The 20,055-nt window shown below is 44.7% G+C and overlaps 1 protein-coding gene across 3 annotated transcripts in view; it reads left to right on the top strand.

Moving 5' to 3' along the window:
* The window catches only part of LOC121861532, a 40,148-nt gene that overhangs the window by 8,366 nt on the left and 11,727 nt on the right, over positions 1–20,055 (top strand). For 2 of the 3 annotated variants that reach the window (XM_042359368.1, XM_042359367.1), the window contains exon 3: positions 11,404–13,039. The exons of the other annotated variant lie outside the window; for it this stretch is intronic. In XM_042359368.1, the coding sequence (XP_042215302.1) occupies positions 11,404–11,927 (524 nt within the window). In that variant the 3' untranslated portion in view covers positions 11,928–13,039. Of the gene's footprint in view, positions 1–11,403; positions 13,040–20,055 lie in introns of those variants that run through there. 3 annotated transcript variants of the gene reach the window in all.

Raw genomic sequence — 20,055 nt, 5'->3', positions numbered from 1 at the left:
TACCATATTCACTACACCCAAAATGCCTCTACCATACTCACCACACCCACCATGCTTCTCTACCATACTCACCACACCCACCATGCCTCTTTACCATACTCACCACACCCACCATGCTTATCTACCATACTCACCACACCCACAATGCCTCTACCATACTCACCACACCCATCATGCCTCTCTACCATACTCACCACACCCACCATGCTTCTCTGCCATACCCACCATGCCTCTCTACCATACTCACCACACCCATCATGCCTCTCTACCATACTCACCACACCCACCATGCTTCTCTGCCATACCCACCATGCCTCTCTACCATACTCACCACACCCACCATGCCTCTCTACTATACTCACCACACTCACAATGCCCCCTGTACAGTACTTCACATTTGTTAAAATGACTGTCCAGTTGGTAAAACAGAAAAGGAATGTCATTATTTAAGATGTTTAAGAAAATTTTTTGTGTAGGTCCTGTGTAAAATTTAGATTATACTATACTGTACACGTAATACTTTACTTTATCCTTTTCACCACTGATTGGCTTGTTAACCACATTTTTTTTTTACCGGAATTGGCCCACCCGGGCACAGGTCAACGAACCACATCGGGGCCTGGGGGTCAAAAAAAAAAGAATAACAAGAAATTAAAAATAGAAAAGGAAAAGGTGATATTAATCTACACCACGAAGATGCCGGAAAACCATCTTTTTAAAGTGAGACATTGTATGAGTATGGATACAGTACACTGTTAGCAAGGACTGGGCATGTACTGGTTCCAGGATGTATCTGTACTTAGTCTTGAATATGCTTACATTCAGCATCGCCACAATGCTCTCTGGCAAATATACTAAATATTTGGTACCAAAATAGCAAACATATTCTTTGGGGAATATTGTTACGACCCTCCTTTCTGCCGCTTACCCAGCTTCCACTGTTGGTTACCAGTGGCCAGGTCGTATATAGAGAAACAGTAAATGTATCACAAGTGTCATCGAAATACCAATAGCTGTCCCGCCAGTCTCCAGTAATTTCCCGATGATCCGTATCAGTGTACAGACAAACAACAGGCAGGAAGATTTCCACCAGGTCACAGAAACACACTTGTGCACTGTAGTCTTCTTTAAAAAACAGTAATTCTTCACAACACTGTTCACAGGGTCCGTCTTCACAACTGGGCTTCACATTTAGAATATATACATACAGCCAGCACACTGCCAGTGTAAAATTCCTCGAGTCTTTTTTCTCTTCATTTTGCTCACAACAATTCCACAATACTTGCTCAACAATTATCTTCAGGTGTCACTACTAGGCTTGTACTTCACACTCTGAGCAGATATGAACGACTGACCCCCCTAGGCAGCCCACTTTGGTCGGGTTCCCCGGATCGGTATGGCCTTGAGTTCTTCCAGGATCTCTGGTCTGGTTCTCGTCGCTGGTAGGTGACTGTTCCTCAGAAACTTCCCAGGTATATTGCCCTGGCCCATGATACTGCCACAGATGATTGATGTAGACTACATCTGAAAGGTGTTTCACTTGTGTACTGTATGGTCCTTCCTGTGGACTCTGCAAGTTAGGTGACTGACCCTTCTTCCACAGAGGGTTATACAATCAGACCTTAACACCGTCCTTGACATCATGGTTGCGCTTCATCACTTCACCCGAGAACTCCAGAGCTCTTCGAACTTGATGGTGGACCTCCGCCAGCCTTTGACGTAATTGGCGGTTTCGTCAGGAAGTTCTTCATCAGGCGGTCTTCCTGTCAGCAGGTCCACTGGCATCCGCTGTTCGTGCCGATGTGTATCCAGTTGACTTGTAGGCAGCCGACCGATATGTCAACAACAGAGCAGGCAGCTTCTGGTCCCATTCTGTCTGTCCCTCAACACAGTACTTGGCCAGTTCTTGTCCCAAGGTCCAATTAAACTTTTCCACCATTCCATCTGACTGTGGTCAAGTGGAGTGGTCCTAGTCTTCCTTATGCCTAACAGTTTACAGCACTCGCTGAACATAGATGCCTCAAAGTTTTTGCCCTGGTCTGAGTGCAACTCGTGGGGCTACTGGGGCATGCCAAACCGACAGAAGAACTGGTCAACTAGTACCCTGCCAGCAGTCATGGCTTCCTGATTTGGGATGGCATATGCTTCTGGCCATTTAGTGAAGTAATCCATGGCCACACAGATGTACAGTCCTTTCACAAGTGTGTTTACAGGGGCTCGTCATATTAACATTCCACACATTATCATTGAGGTATTTGTTTTAATATTGTTTTAAGTTGATTCCATCGACTGATTACAAATGCTAGTTTCCTTCTGTCGAATGTAAACAAACACAGGGCTGCCACACTGCACAAAACCTGACGAGCCCCTGTAAATGCACTAGTGAAGGGGACTGTACCTGTTCCCATCAGCAGTGAGTGGCAGAGGTCCCGCAATATCCACTGCTACCCTCTCCATTGGTGCGCCTGCATTGTACAACTGCAGTAGGTACAGGGTATGCATGCGCATCCTTGGTCCCTTCTTGGCGCAGCAGACATCACATGAACGGCACCATTCTTTCACATCCTTATGCATGCCAACCCAATAAAACCTTTGCCGCAAGCAACTCAGGGTCTTCTTCACTCCCAGATGTCCACTACCTGGATTGTTGTGCATCTCTCTCAGGAAATCTGATCTCATCTTCCGGGGAGGTACTGTCTGCCAGTACCTGTTGAGGCCATCTGTAGTCACCCACTGGCGCTGTCGCAGACCATCCTTCAGCCGAAAAGCATCCCACCGAATCCAGTAGTGTTTAGTAGTAGGATTTGCTCCAGAGATCGTCTCCCATGCTGGCCGCACTGAGATCTGGTTCATCCACTCGACCATCCACTGAACCATTGGTTGCAGGTCTTGGTCTTCCAGCTGCAACTTATCAAGTCCTTCCCCAGCAATGGTTGGATCCTCCTCCAGTGTAGTGAGACTACACTTCTTTGGCGCCTCTCTCCTGCAACACTGCTGGCAATCATAATCACATGGCCGTCGGCTCAGACTATCAACATTCCCATGTACCGGCCCAGGCCTATAATGGATGATATAATTATGCTGATCCAGCTTCATAATCCACTGTACCAGTAGTCTTTCTGGATTCTTCAGGGTCTTAAGCCACCTCGGGTGGTGAAGCTAAATCCATACAGGTAGGGATGGAAAAAGTCTGAACTCTTTATCACAGTCAAGAGTTCCTTCCTGGCCACACAATAATTTATTTCTGGAGGGCATAACTTCTTGCTGTAGTATGCCACTATGTACTCGAAGTCGTCTTTCTTCTGTGACAGTACTCCACCGATGCCATCATCACTAGCATTACAGTCTAAGATGAATGGTTGAGTTGGATCCGGATACGGGAGCACTGGGGAGCTGGCCAAGGCATCCTTTGATTTGTCAAAGAAGCCTCGACTCTCAGTCGCTTCTTAGTCAGCTTGTGCAACGGTGCTGCGACCATGGCGAAGTTCTTCTCAAATTGCGGTAGTAGGTACAAAGGTCAAGGAAATTATGCAGCTCCCTTATACAGTTGGCACTGGCCAGTTTCTCACCACAGCCGCCTTCTCTGGTTTTGTGCATACTCGTCTTCACTTACTATGTGTCCCAGATATTAAACTTCCTTCTGGAACAAGTAGTATTTCTTTGGGATCAGTTTCAGGTGTGCAGCCCAAAACTGACTAAGAAGTTCGACCAAATATTTAATAGGTACCCATAAATTTTTCATTTTCATTTATCTCGATTGTTTGGGCAGTACTAACAACTTTTTAGCATGATTCATTGCCCTATCCCTTGGTTTGCAGCACAAAATGGCCACATTTTACTTACAAAACTTTTAGCCAAAAATTGCTTTCACCTTGAGAGCAGTTCTAAGTTTGATGGCTTCTCCACCAGCCAAACCAAAAATCCCACATAGGCTCTGCAGAGAAAATATACTAGACATGGAGGTGTTACCTTGTAGCGTACTGTATGTGGCCAGTTGTCAAATTCTCTTTGCTTGTCTATTATCTCTTTGTATGGGCTCACATACGTACGTATATGTAAGATATCTCACACTCAAGTAGAATAGAAACTCACAATGCGTTTTCTGTATATATATTGTATGTACTGTGCAGTGCTAAGGAGTTGCTGTGTGGTGAGAAGCTTGCTCAGAGATCCTGTTGGGTGAGGAGCTTTCTGAGGGAGCTGGTTGGTGAGGCGCTGTTGAGAGGTCTTGCTGGTTCAGGAGACTAGAGTAGAATGAATTCCGTAGCCAGGCCTACGCGTATTTATATGATTACTCAAGAACAGAGACACGAGGAGTGAATTGTGCGGAGCCAATCACTGTGCAGTACGCGCGAGGAGGATGGCGCGCTGATCCTGGGCGGAAGGTGAAGGTCCAAACTAGGTCGGCGATTGTACCCCTACGTGTCCGTACCTGAAACTTAGTCTGTCGACGTAGCTGGCTGTAAGCTGATTGGCTGGTAAGCGAACGGAGGGTGATCAGTCGGCAGTTGTAGGGGAGTGTGTCCACTACAATATTCCCCCTCCCCTCCGGGCGCAGTAGGAGACTAGTTGTCGGCAGGGTTGCGTCCCACATGTGATACATACCGGGTAGGTGTATGTACGACTCAGTCGCTACGGGTGACGACTCCGTCTAGTGACACAAAACCTGTGGGAGAAACAGAGGGAGAAGGAGGGTTGTGGATTAGAGAACGTTGAACAGACGAGGAATGTGGTGCTTCTGTCGCGGCAAGGGCAAAGTCCTCAGGGTCACTGGTTGGGGAGTCTGGGTCCACGTCAGGAGCAGGGTCTACGACAGGAGTAGGGTCCATGACAGCAGCAGGGACCACAACAGGATGAGGGTCCATGACAGCAGCAGGGTCCACGACAGCAGCAGGGTCCATGACAGCAGCAGGGTCCACGACAGCAGCAGGGTCCACGACAGCAGCAGGGTCCACGACAGCAGCAAGGTCCACAACAGCAGCAGGGCCACACAGCAGCAGGGCCCATGACAGCAGCAGGGACAGCAGGGTCCACGATAGCAGCAGCCCTGACAGTCCACGACAGCAGCAGGGTCCACGACAGCAGCAGGGCCCACGACAGCAGGGCCACACAGACAGCAGCAGGGTCCACGACAGCAGCAGGGTCCATGACAGCAGCAGGGCCCACAACAGCAGCAGGGTCAGCAGCAGGGCACGAGCAGCACAGCACAGCAGGGCCCAGACAGCAGCAGGGTCCACACAGCAGCAGGGTCCACGAGCAGCAGGGTCAGAGTCCAGACAGCAGCAGGGCCACGACAGCAGCAGGGTCCACGACAGCAGCAGGGTCCACGATAGCAGCAGGGTCCAAGACAGCAGCAGGGTCCATGACAGCAGCAGGGTCCATGTCAGGAGGTAAGGTACCTGAGGATGAAAAGAGGGTGCCCAGAAATGTCGTGGACGGGGTGTGGCTGCAAGTGGTAACTGCGGGCAGATTGGTGCAGGCGTAGTTTGTTGGGGGTAATGCTGGGCTGGGGACCCAACGGGTAAGGTGGCCGGCTTCACTCGGTCCATGCTGATGCTGTCGTGTCTGCCATTGCGGATGATCGTCAGGAACTTCGCTGAACGTGTAACAACCTGGAAGGGTCCATCGTTGGGGCGTTGGAGTGGGTTGCGGTGAGCATCGCGCCTGACGAAGACATACTCGACATTGAGTAGTGCAGGAGGGATGTGTTCAGGGCGCCGAGAAGGCTGGCGTAGGGCAGTAGCTCTGAATGCAGAAACTGCATGTCGTAGTTTTTGGAGTAGGTCGTGACGGACGGCAGGAGTGGAGTGGTCGAGGTCAGGAGGGAGTGAGAAGTCTCCAGGTAGGCGAAGGGGCTCGCCTAGGGTGAGATCTGCTGGGCTGCAGTCCATGTCCTACTTGTGTGATGCACGGATGCCGAGGAGCACTAAGGGTAGAGCATCCGTCCAGTTGTAAGGGTCGTGCTGTGCCTTGATTGCGTCCTTCAGCTGCCAGTGAAACCGCTCTACCATGCCGTTGGATTGAGGGTGGTAAGCGGTATTGCGGTGCCTAGAAGTGCCGAGGAACTGTAGGAGGCTGTGCCAGAGTTGTGACTCAAACTTGGCTCCTCGGTCAGTGATGACAGTCGTGGGGGGACCGAAATGGGACACCCAACCGGACAGGAAGTCGTGGACGGCAGACTCTGCTGTAGCATTGGGCATGGGAATGGCTTCTGTCCACATGGTGAAACGGTCAATGCAGGTGAAGATGTAGGTGTTGCCGCAGGATGATGGAAGAGGTCCCACGATGTCGAGGTGCACTACCTACAAGCGTCCTTTGGGTATAGGAAAGGTTTCTAAGGGGGCCTGTGTGTATCAATGTATTTTAGAGGACTGGCAGGCCAGGTACTGGACAGCCCATTTCCTAGTATCGGCCTTGATGCCGGGCCAGATGACACGTTGCGTGAGGAGGTGCTGGGAGGCCCGCACACCTGGGTGGCTGAGACCATGGATGCGGTCGAAGACAGCGCGGCGGTGAACGTGAGGCACGAACGGTCTAGGCTGCCCACAGGACATATTACACCACAACTTGATATTCGTGCCGGGAACAGGGAGTTCTTGAAGGGCGAGACCTGAGGGAGATGTCTTGTATGCTGCAAGGTCTTCGTCGTTCTCTTGAGCCATGGCGAGCTGTCCGTAATCCATGGGTGGAGAAAAGGGAAGAATGCTGGATATACAACGAGAGTGGGTGTCAGCGATCTCATTGTGGCTGCCTTCTATGTGTTGGATGTCGCTGGTGAACTCCGAGATGTAAGCCAAGTGGCGAAGAACACGATGTATATGTGACTGGGAGGCTGAAGTGAAGGTGTGGAAGAGGGGCTTGTGATCGGTGAAGATGGAGAACTGACGGGCCTCGAGGAAGTGCTGGAAATGCTTAACAGCAAGGCATACGGCCAGGAGTTCTCGATTGAAGGCGCTGTACTTGAGGTGGGGTGGTAGAAGCAGCTGTGAGAAGAAGGCAATGGGCATGAGAATTCCGTTGATCTCCTGTTGTAAGACGGCGCCCACGGCAGTAGAAGAAGCATCTGTTGTGAGAGTGGTCCGGGCGTTGGGTGCAGGGTGAACCAGGAGGGTAAGGCGTGTGATGTGCTGCTTGATAGTGTTGAATGCCGTAACAGCCTCTTGAGTCCAAATGAGAGGCTTGTGAGACGTCTTGGGGAGTCCCTTGAGAAGATCATAGAGGGGGATGAGGACAGTAGCAGCGCGGGCCATGAAGCGGTGGTAGTAATTGATTAAACCCAGGAATTCTCGGAGTTTCTCCGCCGTTTCAGGTTTGGGGAACTCCCTAATGGCAGTTACCTTCTGTGGTAGGGGTTGGATGCCACTCGGCGAGAATCTGTGCAAGTCGATGGAGGAGGCTCCGAAGACGCACTTGGCAGGGTGAACTTTCATGTTGTTCTGCAGGCGTTGGAGAAGGAGCTGTAGGTGGTGATGATGCTTGGCAGGCGACGGAGATGCGACGAGAATGTCGTCTAGTATGTAGACAGTGACAAAATCGAGGTCGCGAAGCAAGTGGTCCATGTACCTCTGGAAGGTCTGGGCTGCATTGCGTAGACCAAAACTCATGAAGGCATACTCGAAGAGACCGAACGGAGTGGTGAGGGCTGTCTTCTGGGTATCTACAGGTGCTACAGGGATCTGGTGGAAGGCATGCTGCAAGTCGATCTTCGAGAAGATGGTCTTGCCATGGAGTTTGTTGTGGAAGTCCTGGACATGCGGGATAGGGTACCTGTCAGGTTTGGTGACGAGGTTCAGAGCTCTGAAGTCACCACATACCCTCCAGTCGTTGGATAATGGCTTTGGAACCATGTGAAGGGGCGATGCCCAGGGACTCTTTGAGGGTCGAATGATGCCGTCTTGCAGGAGTCTGTTGAATTCCGACTTGGCTGTGTTCAGGAGCTCAGGGCGAAGGTGGCGAGGGCATGAGAAGACTGGAGATCCATTACTTTCGATGTGGTGGAAAATTCCCGACGTAGGTGGTGGTGGTGGAGAGACTCAGGGTGAGAAAAGTTCCTTGAACTCGTTGGACGGCGAGAGGCAGGTGAGTGTCGGTGTCTGCGGCATATGTACCCCGGATCTTGTGTGCTGTAGGCTCATGGATGAGGCAGAGGTTGCTTGGGTTGACGCCGAGCTTATGGAAGGTGAGGAAGTCGAAGCCAAGGATGGGTTGAGAGACGTCTGCGACCACGAATGACCAGCGCAGAGTCTTGGGAAGACCGAGGTCTAAGGCAAGGATGTGTGCGCCGTAGGAGGCGATGGGGATACCGTTGGCAGCAAACAAGTCGTAAGAGGGTTGCTTTTATATGTCTTGCAGTGAGGGAGAGATGATGCTGACCGATGAACCTGTGTCGACGAGGAATTTTCTGCCAGAGGTGCAGTTGGTGATGTGCAGTAGTAAGATGCCTGAAGTGATGGGGGCTGTGGCGTCTACCAATCCCCGTTGATGCCATTTCCCGAGTAGTTGCAGGGGGACTCACACTGTCTAGCATCGGCACCGAAACATCTGTGGTACCAGCAGAGGGTAGGTCCGCTGTGCTGGGAGCTGGCGGCGGTTTCCGGGGCAGGAAGAAGACGACGGGGTTTGTAGGACGCGATGTGTGGGGCAGGAACAGGCCCAGCAGCAGGCGTGGAGGAGCAGAGCTGCTCAATGGTGTCCATCCTGCGGTGTAGAGACTGCAGCAGATTCCTGGTGTCTTGTGAGGTGTTGCTCGACTGAGGAGTGTTGATCCGGTTTACAAGATCGGAGGTAAGTAATGGTGTGGCCGTTGGGTTGTCCGCGGCGGCGACGCGCGCAGCAGCGCAGTCATTGAATATTCTGTCTGCCGAGGTTGCGTATATATCCGGTGTCGTAGAGTAATCTACTGCGGACAGAGTGATGCGAACTTGTGTGGGGAGCTTCTGTGCGTGAAGCTGGCGCAGGACAGTGTCGGGAAGCCTGTTCGTGTGCCGGGAGTTCAGTCTACACATCTCGTCCCAGAGACGTGCAGGCGTTGAGTTGCCGAGGGAGACAGAGGATAGGTTTTGCAGGAGACTGGTGTGGGACCACTGGTAAAGGTTTTGCAGGAGACTGGTGTGGGGCCACTGGTAACGCATCTTTAGAGCATCCCGCAGGGCAGCGAATTTGTTATCAGCTGGAGGGTTGGTAATGGTCTCTGAGATTTGCGTGGCGACTTCCGTGGGCAAGGTACAGAGCAGGGCGACGTACTTTTGCTCGTCATTAGCCTCTGAGCCGCTGGGGGCTGCCTCCACATGAATTAATCAGTCCTCGATGTTGTGGTTGAAGGTTGGTAGAGAGATTCGTTTGCCGTCCATCCTTGCGAGAGTGCATCACACCTGTTAGGTAAGGTTGAGGGATGGGTGCTTGCTCCGACCACCTTCCGTGTTCACAATCTCCTGGAAGGGAGGTGAACAGTTACAGAGGGGACTTCAGGACGAATACACTTTTTGAGGGTGCAGGTCCCTGGGCCAGAGCGAAAAAAAACATAAGAAAAATAGGAGGAGTAGGCAAAAGAGCTCAAACCACATCTGGTATATCGCACAATAGTTGCTCTCTAGCTGTGATGTGGGTCACTCACACCACCAATGGGGAGAACAAACTAATGAGTTATAAACCTAACGGTCGTGAGATGGTGTCAGCGCTGTAGTGGTGGAGTGGCAGGGGGTCCAGGCAGGGCAGTTGGCCCACAATGGCAGCAGACAGGGCGGTCCTCCCAGCTCCAGGAGTAAGGCAGCAGAGGGAGTGTGGTGTTCACAGCTCCAGGGGTCACCAATTGTAGTGTACTGTATGGGGCCAGTTGTCAAATTCTCTTTGCTTGTCTATTATCTCTTTGTATGGGCTCACATACGTACGTACAGTCGGAAACTATAATCTCTAGCCCATCTGGGTCGGTGCTGGAGGTTAGTACAGTGTCCTTTCTGGACGGGGGCCCACTCTAACTATCACGAGGCAACACAACCACGAACACACAGTCCTCGTGATAGTTAGAGCGGGCCCCCATTCAGAAAGGACGTTGTACTAACCTCCAGCACCGACCCAGGTGGGCTAGAGATTATGGTTTCCGACTGTACATGTAAGATATCTCACACTCAGGATGGAGGTAGAATTGACTCACTGTATATATATTGTATGTACAGTGCAGTGCTGAGGAGTTGCTGTGTGGTGAGGAGCTTTCTGAGGGAGCTGGTTGGTGAGGCACTGTTGAGAGGTCTTGCTGGTTCAGGAGAGTAGAGTAGAATGAATTCCGTAGCCAGGCCTACGCATATTTATACGGCTGCTCAGGATCAGAGACGCGAGGTGTGAATTGTGCTGGGCCAATCACCGTGCAGTACGCGCGAGGCGGATGGCGCTCTGATCCTGGGCGGAAGGTGAAGGTCCAAACTAGGTCAGCGATTGTACCCCTACGTGCCCATACCTGAAACTTAGTCTGTCGACGTCGCTGGCAGTAAGCTGATTGGCTGGTAAGCGAACGGTGGGTGATCAGTCAGCAGTTGTAGGGGAGAGTATTCACTACAACCCAAACATTTTCTGAAGGTCTCACCATATAGAACAAGAAAATTTAAACCTCTGCTTTAAAATAGTCATGTACACAAATTACACCCCAGAGCCTATACTGTAGGGATGGGGATGTTATTATTTACACTGCTGTCACCATTTTATAAGGTGTGGGTTTTGAAGATTACTGCTCTCTTACAATTTTATATAGGCTGAATTTATATTATTTTGTATTCAATTTATTTACTTTTCTCCTTTCTTTCCTAACACAATTTACACTACAGGTAAAGATAGATGAAGCTTTCAACATATACTCAATATATCTTGAATGCTTCAGCTGACGGTAGGTATATCTGACTATGGCTACTAATACAGGTTATAGCATAACTTAAAATTTACATTACAGGAGGACACTTCAGGCAGAGAGAGAAAATGAATGGTACCTCTCGCTAGAAAAAACAAGTCTCTCTCTAGGGGTAACTCATTAGTTCCACACAGTTTTGTGGACGGTGGAGTGTAATATAAATCCATAGGTATAAATATAATATTGGTACAACTGTGACCGTAACAATACTAATTTTCTTTTGGTAACGGGTGGTGGGGGTAGGGGCTATAAACATGACCTTAGGTCAAACAATGAGAGTACAGCACAATATACTGTATAAATTTTTCCAATTGTTACTCTGACGAGTCTTGCATACCAGGATTCTTCATCTTCTGAATCCACCGTTTCTTATTTCCATTGATCCTGGGTAAATAAATTCCAGCAAAGTAATTTCATTATGTATTGGCTAAACAGTATCTAGAACATGCATTTATTATATGGTTCATACTAGAAGATAAAGAATTTTGTCGAAATTAACTGTGTTACAGAGACAGTGATAATGGTGCTAACAGTGATGTTGGTGTGCTTACTAGTGGAGACATGCTGGAAGCCATTCAGTAATGACCCTGAGCACAGGGAATCTGTGGACATCAATGGAGGCACTACAGGTTCATCTACCACCCCAAGAGACCCTCTGGTATACACTGAGGCTCCACCATCGTATGAGGAAATACTTGCCCAGGAACAGTTGGAGCCACCCTCTGGTAACGCCAGTGATGACCTGGCATCCACGAAGTGTGACAACGTCACCCTCTACCACCTTCACACATCCATACTTGACATGCCAGACTCACCTGAGTCAGCCACATCAAACCAGCATATTTCTCTTCCCAGGCGGTATTCTCCATTCATCACAGAAACAAGGTACTCATACACCACAGCCAATGAGCTGCAGCTCTCAGTGGATAGGCTACCCAGTTACGAGGAAGCAGCGATAACGCTGCAGCCCCTGGACTCACCGCAGCATCAACAAAACACAACCAATGACGATGACCTGATGCTTTTTATGTAACATGAATCATTGATTGATCTAGCTGCAAGTATGTGTGTAAAATAATTTTTTGTCACATTTCTTGACTTCCATGTGTGAAATAAGTAAAAAAAATGACAATGTAAATATTGCACCTTATTTACCAATACGTATAAATATTTAAAGATTTATGATAATTAAATTCATTAATGTTATACAGTATAATGATTTATGATTGGAAAATTCATTACAAAATAGCTTACCCCAACCTAACATAAGAATAGCACAGTGAAATCCTGCACTACAATAAAATACAATACAAGTGCAGTCCCGGACATTTACGCCTTAGGTACTCACCCACAAATGTGAACCCCGCGAATGTGAGACAGCCTTAAAACATGGCTCGCTCTTCTCCTCTTAGGTAATGTTTGTTCTATCTGGAATTTTCTTCAAAATAATCCAGTCTCATCCACATTAAACACCTGTTCTGGCAGGTAACCCCCCTCAGTGATGATGTTTGTGTCTCTGAAAGTTTGCAAGTTGAACGTTCTTTAGTAGAGGAGCCCCTGTACAGTATAGTATATTTTTATATTACAGGTTCTGATTATTTTCGACTTTTCAAATACTGTACAGAATTGGCATTCAATATTAATAAATACTGTATGTAAAATCTTGAATACTGTAACTATAATAATAAAATTATACAAAATGTTAAGTTTGACTTAATTTATGCTGACATACCTGGTATGTGGTTATCTATGCTAGGCAAGACCTTAGAGCCAGCCAGGCGAGGGTACAGAGAGAGGATGTTTTGTTTTCTACGTTTTCCCACCCTTCTACCCTTACCCGCAACACAAGGCATGGTTCAAAACTCTCATATCACTGTCATGAATAAATTTAATAACTGTGATTCATGAGAAATTAACACAGCTGCATGAAAATGTGTGGGGAATGTAGATCAACATTATATCCTGGGTCCTTTAAACACAAAAGGGAAACTGGTGTAGTGACCTTGGAGTGCAGTCTACATAGTTGCCAGATTGCACTGACATTGCCAAATGTATGTCTTGAGTGACTAGTGTCATGGTCACAATGGCACTGCTGGTCTGTATGAAACCTGATGATTCATATTATGCTCCACGCATGCAAAACATGTGGATAACTGGTGAGTTATCACTTGGAAGAAACGCGTTTTCCCTGGCTTAGGTGTCGTCCATTTTCTCTGACTTCCTGAAACCAACCTCTCTGTAAAGTAAATTTGAATGTGAGAGAGAATACCATTGTTTTGAGTCAACTTAGATATGTCTAATTACAGTTAAAGCATTCAAGATCCTTTGTGAGTGATGTTGAAAGCTTCAACTGTCTTATTGTTAGTAACACTTGTCAAGTAAGAGAGTGTCGAGTCTGCCAGTATGAATGGCATCTCATGATGTCGTCCTTGGGGATAGCCATGAGTTCCCAATTGCTACTGAAGTTAGATTATTTTGATTCCCAAACCTCAGAGAAACAATATTTGCAGTTTGATTATTGTCAGTTGTCTATTTAAGAAAGTCATTAATCTCCTGAAAAGAATATGTCACATCCTTATCTCTAACATCTCAACGTATACCCAAAGAGGCTCCTTGTCTAGAAATCCCGCTGATGTTGTGAGAATGACGTTAACAGTGTGTGTATTTGATGCCTATTTCACTTTTTCCTGGCAAGCTCAATCGCTGATTAGTTGATAAAAATAGAAGTAAGAAATTCACCTGACCCATGGCATTGATTTTCATAGTTAAATGTACAGCAACTGAGTTGAATGTAATTTCTGTCATTGCGTGATTTGCCTTTCTGGCATGTGCAGCGCACAGGCCTGAGTTGCCAGTTGGCCGTATATAAACTTGTGCACGAGGGGCAGTGTCACATCTCTGACGCTGCTCCATCATTATCTCAGGTATGTGTACGTTCTCACTCCCGCCACATTAAGTCAGTTTAACTTAGTGAATTTTGTGAATATCAGTGTTCATGTTGTAACAGTGAAATTGTCATTTACCCAGTGAAAGAATTGATGTAATGTAAATATCGTCTGTCGTTGCTAGACGAAAGATTGTTTGTGATCGAGTTATTTTTCACATCTCTGACACTGAGCATCATATCTCAGGCACAGGGTGGGTGTTAGCTGAATACCCAGCAGTATACCAGCTCGCTGTCTTGTAGGATAACGATTGAATTGAGAGAGTCTCGCACCCTGGGAACTAAGCCTGCGGGATGAGCTCCCTCTCAGTGTGTCGTACTGCAACCGACCTAACAACACTCTTCATTAGTTGGTGTGACACCAGTGTGACACCCTGGTGTATTCCTCACAGTTACAATATAGGGGCCAAAGTATTATTGTTGTACCTGATTGGGGGATAACTAGCAGAAATATAGTTATCCCATGTTGAGTATTGAACCCATGATTATGGAGGTTACCAGGTTGACAGTCCCTAATCTGAAATCCTTGGGGCCAGATGCATTTCAGATTTCGGAATTTTTCGGATTTAAAAAAAAAACTTTCGGTTTTCAGAGGTTTTCGGTTTCAGAATTTCGGATAAGGGGTTGTCAACCTGTAATAAAGTTTGTTATGGGTTGTGAGTACATTTCATATGTACTACCAACTGAGGTACCATATGTAAGCTTGTCATGTGTGTGTTCTTTTAAATGTACAACCAGTAATTATGTAAGAAGCAAGAGTATGTAATTGGAATTTCAGATGAGTAAAGCCAAGGAGTTGATCCTTGTAGTTGTATGTTAATGACATCTTGAACCAAATTTAATTTCATATTAATAAACCATTTTTAGAGTATGTTAGGGGTATCATTTTCCCTCAGTATCTACCTTTATTCTTGTCCAATAGCTTGATACTAGAATTACAGAACCCATGTGCCCAAACCCTCACCATGCTACTAAAGGTCAGAGGTTATGGAGTAACTATAGGAAATGAAATAATTAGACAGAACTAATGGAGAACAAGAAAGAAAAAAGTAAAGCCGCCCCCATCCTTATACTGTACAATACTAGCATTCATACGCAAACATAAATTTTTTATTTTAATTTCTTATTTCATATGCAAATCTGCATATGAAATATCCTGAAGTGATAATTTAGATCATGCACAATTTTGCTTATGAAAACCCCAAGAGTGTTAACCTAAGATACCAATTCATGTACGTAGTGTCCTGATGGCTGGGTACACACGCACACAGTGGAGATCATAGCTCAAGTTTTATGGGAGGCCAAGTTGCCCCCAACCCCTACTAAAATAAAGTATAATGTAAGGTAATACTATACTGTACTGTTTTGGGACCATAGCCTTGGTTGGGTCAGCCCCATGTACTGTACTGTACTGTACTAATAATATTATGCTAGTTTAAACTCAAAATCAGTCATTAGCATTTTATACAGCAAATTATCCAATTTACAGTACAGTATACGTAAATAAAAATCAAACCTTTTAATAATAATAAAAGCTACTACTTAGGTTTTGTCTTAGAACTCTCCAACTACACAGGCTAATGCACATACAGTAGCTCCATCTCCCACCAAGGCTCTAGAAGATGTTGCTGCTGGTGACACAAAAAGCTTGGAGTTGTGGCAGGAAATACAAAATACAAATAGCTGACCTAGTTTACAGGCAGTGTGCTCATGTAACAAGCTGATATGTTGCTTCCTAACTTAAAGAATAACTGGTGACTCTTTAATAGTTCTGTTAGGAACTTGACTGTGATGGGAAGTAAAACTAATACATCCAGTCACTTACCACTAAGGGTTTACTTTGTCCTACAACTCATGGATTTAGTGCTATAATATGCAAGTCACTTATGAGGGGCATCCAGTCATAAAAGGAAATAAAAAAACAATTTAAATAAATTATTTTTATAAAATTTTACAAAATGTAACAAGATTGAGAAGGTACAAAAAGGAAGCTTCACTTCCATTAGTACAATCAATATAAAAAGCATGAAATTATTGACATGAACTCTAATATACCTTCAAGTTTCATCTGCCTAATTAATACCACCTCCCATTTCTTTAAGTGGTAGATTGAAAAAAAATGGAGGATTGAATCCTTAATTTCAATTTAAGATCAAGAGGTAAGCAGCTGGCTCATAATTTAAAGTGGCAGGTGCTATTAAAGTAGCCTTTTCGACAATATCTGAATACAGTACTGTACAGATATATAAAATCTAGAAGAAATGGTTCTCCTAACTAAATGGATGCTGCCAAAAATCCAAGCCAACCATGCCTGTGTTAAATAATACAGTTATTCCTTTGATCCAGTCATCATAGAAAATGAGGTTTCTGTGATTCTTTCCCCATTGTGCCAAATCTCATGATCAATATACTATAAAGAGATGAATGGAAAAAATACCAAGCCAACTGCCCACTTATTAACCATATAATGGGATTTTAGGATTCAATTTCATCTATAGCAATGAAGTTTGCTGATTACTCATGATATATAAAAGCCAAGCAGATCTTGGGAGCAAGAATCAGAATACAACTGTACTGAACAAGAAAAATGACCCTCAAATGCTGGGAAGTTATAGACCAGTGGTTCCCAACCTCAGGTCGCGACCCAAATCAGGGTCACGGGGTGTCCTCCGTAGGGTCGTGAGGAGCCTTCAGACAATTTAAAAATATAGTACTTATCATAGTCAAACAAAGTTTTGTTTAACATTCAAGCTATATAATATATTATATGTCTGAGGGTCACGACACTGTATTGTTGGGAAACTTAGGGTTGCAGCCAAAAAAGGTTGGGAACCACTGTAAACATAAACAGTACTGTACTGTATTTTGTCGACTCAGTAACTACAGTACAACTAAGAAAATAACTACAGTGCTGTATAATCAGACTCAACCCATCACCACATACTAAGTTATTTCATCTCCTAATCATCACTTTGAGATGAATATTTAAAAGAAGACTAAGTCTGCTTTACAAGAATGGAGATAATTTTCATATCTGTGGATAATTAATCAAAAAAGAATCTAGAATTGTGAGAGTCAAAACCCAAGAAGCGCAGTCTGGTTGTTTCAATTTAATGATCATAATATTCATAGGAAATAAAGTACAGTACATAATCTTTAGTCCAAAAATCCAAAATGCATATGTAAACATAAAAACTCAAATACACGAAATTCAAAATTTCAGCCATACAACACATGAGTTTCCAAAGATTGTTAGCACCTTTCTCAAAGTTGTGATTTTATGTGGATGCAGTAGGCTCTCACCAATAACGTTTAATAGGTGCCTGAAAAACACCGTTATTAGCGAAAACGTTATTTGTGTGACATTAAAATACATGTAAAAAGGGTTTATTGGTGCTGCCGCCACAAGAATTTCACCCATTTTTTCCCCTTGAAGCCCCCCTAACACATTTTGTTTGCTGAAATAAAAAGAATTGTTATTCAATCATCAAAATAAAGAGTTTGAGTAACATAACACTTAGCTTGGGGGAGTTTTTGAGGTGCTTGGCGTGATGGTTGTTCCGTATCTGAGGGCCGCTAACACTTGCACTGTCTTTCATTCTACAAGCTAACCATTTCACAAGAATTTGCTGTTATCACTAACAACCTGTTTCTATTGCCTTTATCATTCATAGCTTGCCTCGCATTTCCATCACTACCGAAATATTTTTAGCCAGCGCAATACTTTTCTTGGTCTCCTCTAAGTTCCTCTTAATATTTCGCACTGTAGACTCAGGACAGTTCAATTTCCTCACTTTAAAAGTTCCCAGTCATTCAGGTGGCAAATCACTCCCTCCACCACCTCCCCTAGCCCCCACAGGCAAAAATGCGAAAGCCATTATTGATCACCGACCCTAACAACCACTGGTTATAGAGGCGAAAATCTCACACGTGGGCGCAGCGTTGTATTCCACTGAGCGTGTGTGAGAGTGAGGCGGAGCGGACAACTACGTCATCAACATGGCGGCAAACAACCGCTATCATTGATGCGCTCGGACGCTTCCCGCGAAATTTCCATTATTCAAGAGAATCCAGACGTTATTATCGAAAATGGGTATCTATTGTTACTTACCGTTATTGTCGAAAACGAATTGTGGAAGTCGTTATTGGTGAGAGCCTACTGTAGTAAGCTTTGAACAACTATAATATTTTGGGTAATATTATGGTATTATTGCATTTTCGCACCCGACATTCCTACGCCTAATCTATTATCATATTCAAATAAAACGTCTAATTATAAGATAAGTTTCTTCTATTACATTACCGTCGCAAATGTATAATAACGGAGATTGCGTATCCAAAATTTTCTCTATTTTCTTCCATTAATCTCACCTCCCACACTGCGTGTCTCCTTCATAAATCACCACGCGCATGCGTTCCCGTACACGTCACGCGGCCAATCAAAAGCTTTTTTTTTTTCAACCAATTAAAATTATTTGTGGTTTAATTTGCATTATTTTTTGCCCAATCAAATTCTTTTTTTATTTTGGGTCTCATATTTCGAAACTCAAATTCATTTCCGACCATGGAAGTCTGCGATGGGTGTCACTTCAATTATGTGGAGCTGATTGCGAGTTTTTGGGGAAAAACGAAGATTCTATACCATTTTTTCGATCTCACGGTGTTCTCTCGACCTCAGTAGTGTCCTAAATGCAAGAAAGAATGTAAATATCGTCACGACCAACATACGGTATGTGGCATTGTGGTAACTCAAACGAGAACCAGGCCAATAAGGTAAGAAATAAGCGATTCTATCATATGGTGAGTCAGAGAGGTTAGGTGCTTTTTTGTGTATTTTGTCTTTGCTTAGCCAATATTTTTTTTCGGAAAATGTCCCACGAAAAAAATAGAAAAAAATAACGGTCATAAACACACACAAATACACTAGAAAAATATATTTTTTACTTTCTAACAGAGTTGGGTGTGCTTATACAAATTTACCAATATTATCAGTTAAAATAAAGAAAAATATACATTTCTGACAAATTTTGTTATTGTTTATAGTTTTTTCTCCTCCTTATACAGTGGGGTATGCTATAACAAACGGATCCTACTACGAATATTCCTATAACGAACGGTTTTACCTATAAAATTGAGAATGCTATAACGAATGAAACTCCTACAACAAACATTACAGTATTTAAAAAAAAAATTTTTTTTTTTTTTTTTACTAATTTATTGTTTTTTTATTACAAATATTAATGATATTCTTTATTTCAGGGGTTTAGATGCATATTTATGCACTTTTTTACAATTTTTACAATTTCATACTATATTTTTCAGTGTTAAGTGGTTGTATTTGGGGGCCTGGAACGGATTAATCCTATAACGAACGAATGCTATAACGAACAAGGTTCTAGAACCAATTAGATTCGTTATAGCATACCCCACTGTATAAGACTGAATATATAAGTACTAGGCGGTAGCAACTTCTATATATTAACCTGGACAGTTTTAACCACATACAGTGAGTCAATCATGATGTAACATGATAATAAATAAACAAAACACTTGAATTTGTACTTACCAGAAACAATGTTGAGTACTGCAGGAGGTGGTGAGGTGAGGTTGTGGGATCAAGTTTAATGTTCAATGTAATTCCCTTATGGAATCTTTTATCACCACTGTTTTCTCTTGAACTTGATGGCCCTTTACACTCATCTTGAATAAGGCTACACAACAACACAGACTCATAACTGAGCACAAACTGGGGAAAGATTTCAAACTGAGCAGTGACATTGTTGTTGTGGCTGCTATCAACTGGTGTGGTGAGCTGCCCGGCAGCCATCTTGTTGCTACCACCAGAATTCACACGAAATAAATAGTATAATTTCGGTGAAATTTTTTGCTCTGTACCACGATATTTTCTTTTGAAAATCCTAATAAATTAACCAAAATTCCATAAGGGTGAATAAAGTCCTAAGCACAGAAGATTAACTGAACACAAGCTGGAGAAAGAATTCTATCTGAGCAGCTCCATTGTTGTGATTAATGCTGGCAACTGGAGGCAGGGCTGTCGGAATTTCCGACTCTTGTTTATCGAACACGCTGATTGGTTCAAATCCGGTACGTCGTCTGTTAATCGGTAAATTGATGACGTAGTCAGTAAGCCGTGACGTCACTGCTCCGACTGTCGGTAAATTACCGACTTTAGGAAATATGCTTTTTCTTGGCAAAA

This window comes from Homarus americanus, unplaced genomic scaffold (assembly GCF_018991925.1).
Source record: "Homarus americanus isolate GMGI-L3 unplaced genomic scaffold, GMGI_Hamer_2.0 scaffold24260, whole genome shotgun sequence".
Lineage (NCBI taxonomy): Eukaryota > Metazoa > Arthropoda > Malacostraca > Decapoda > Nephropidae > Homarus > Homarus americanus.
The sequence above is the reverse complement of the archived record's forward strand: the minus strand, read 5'-3'. Positions and strand labels throughout refer to the sequence as shown.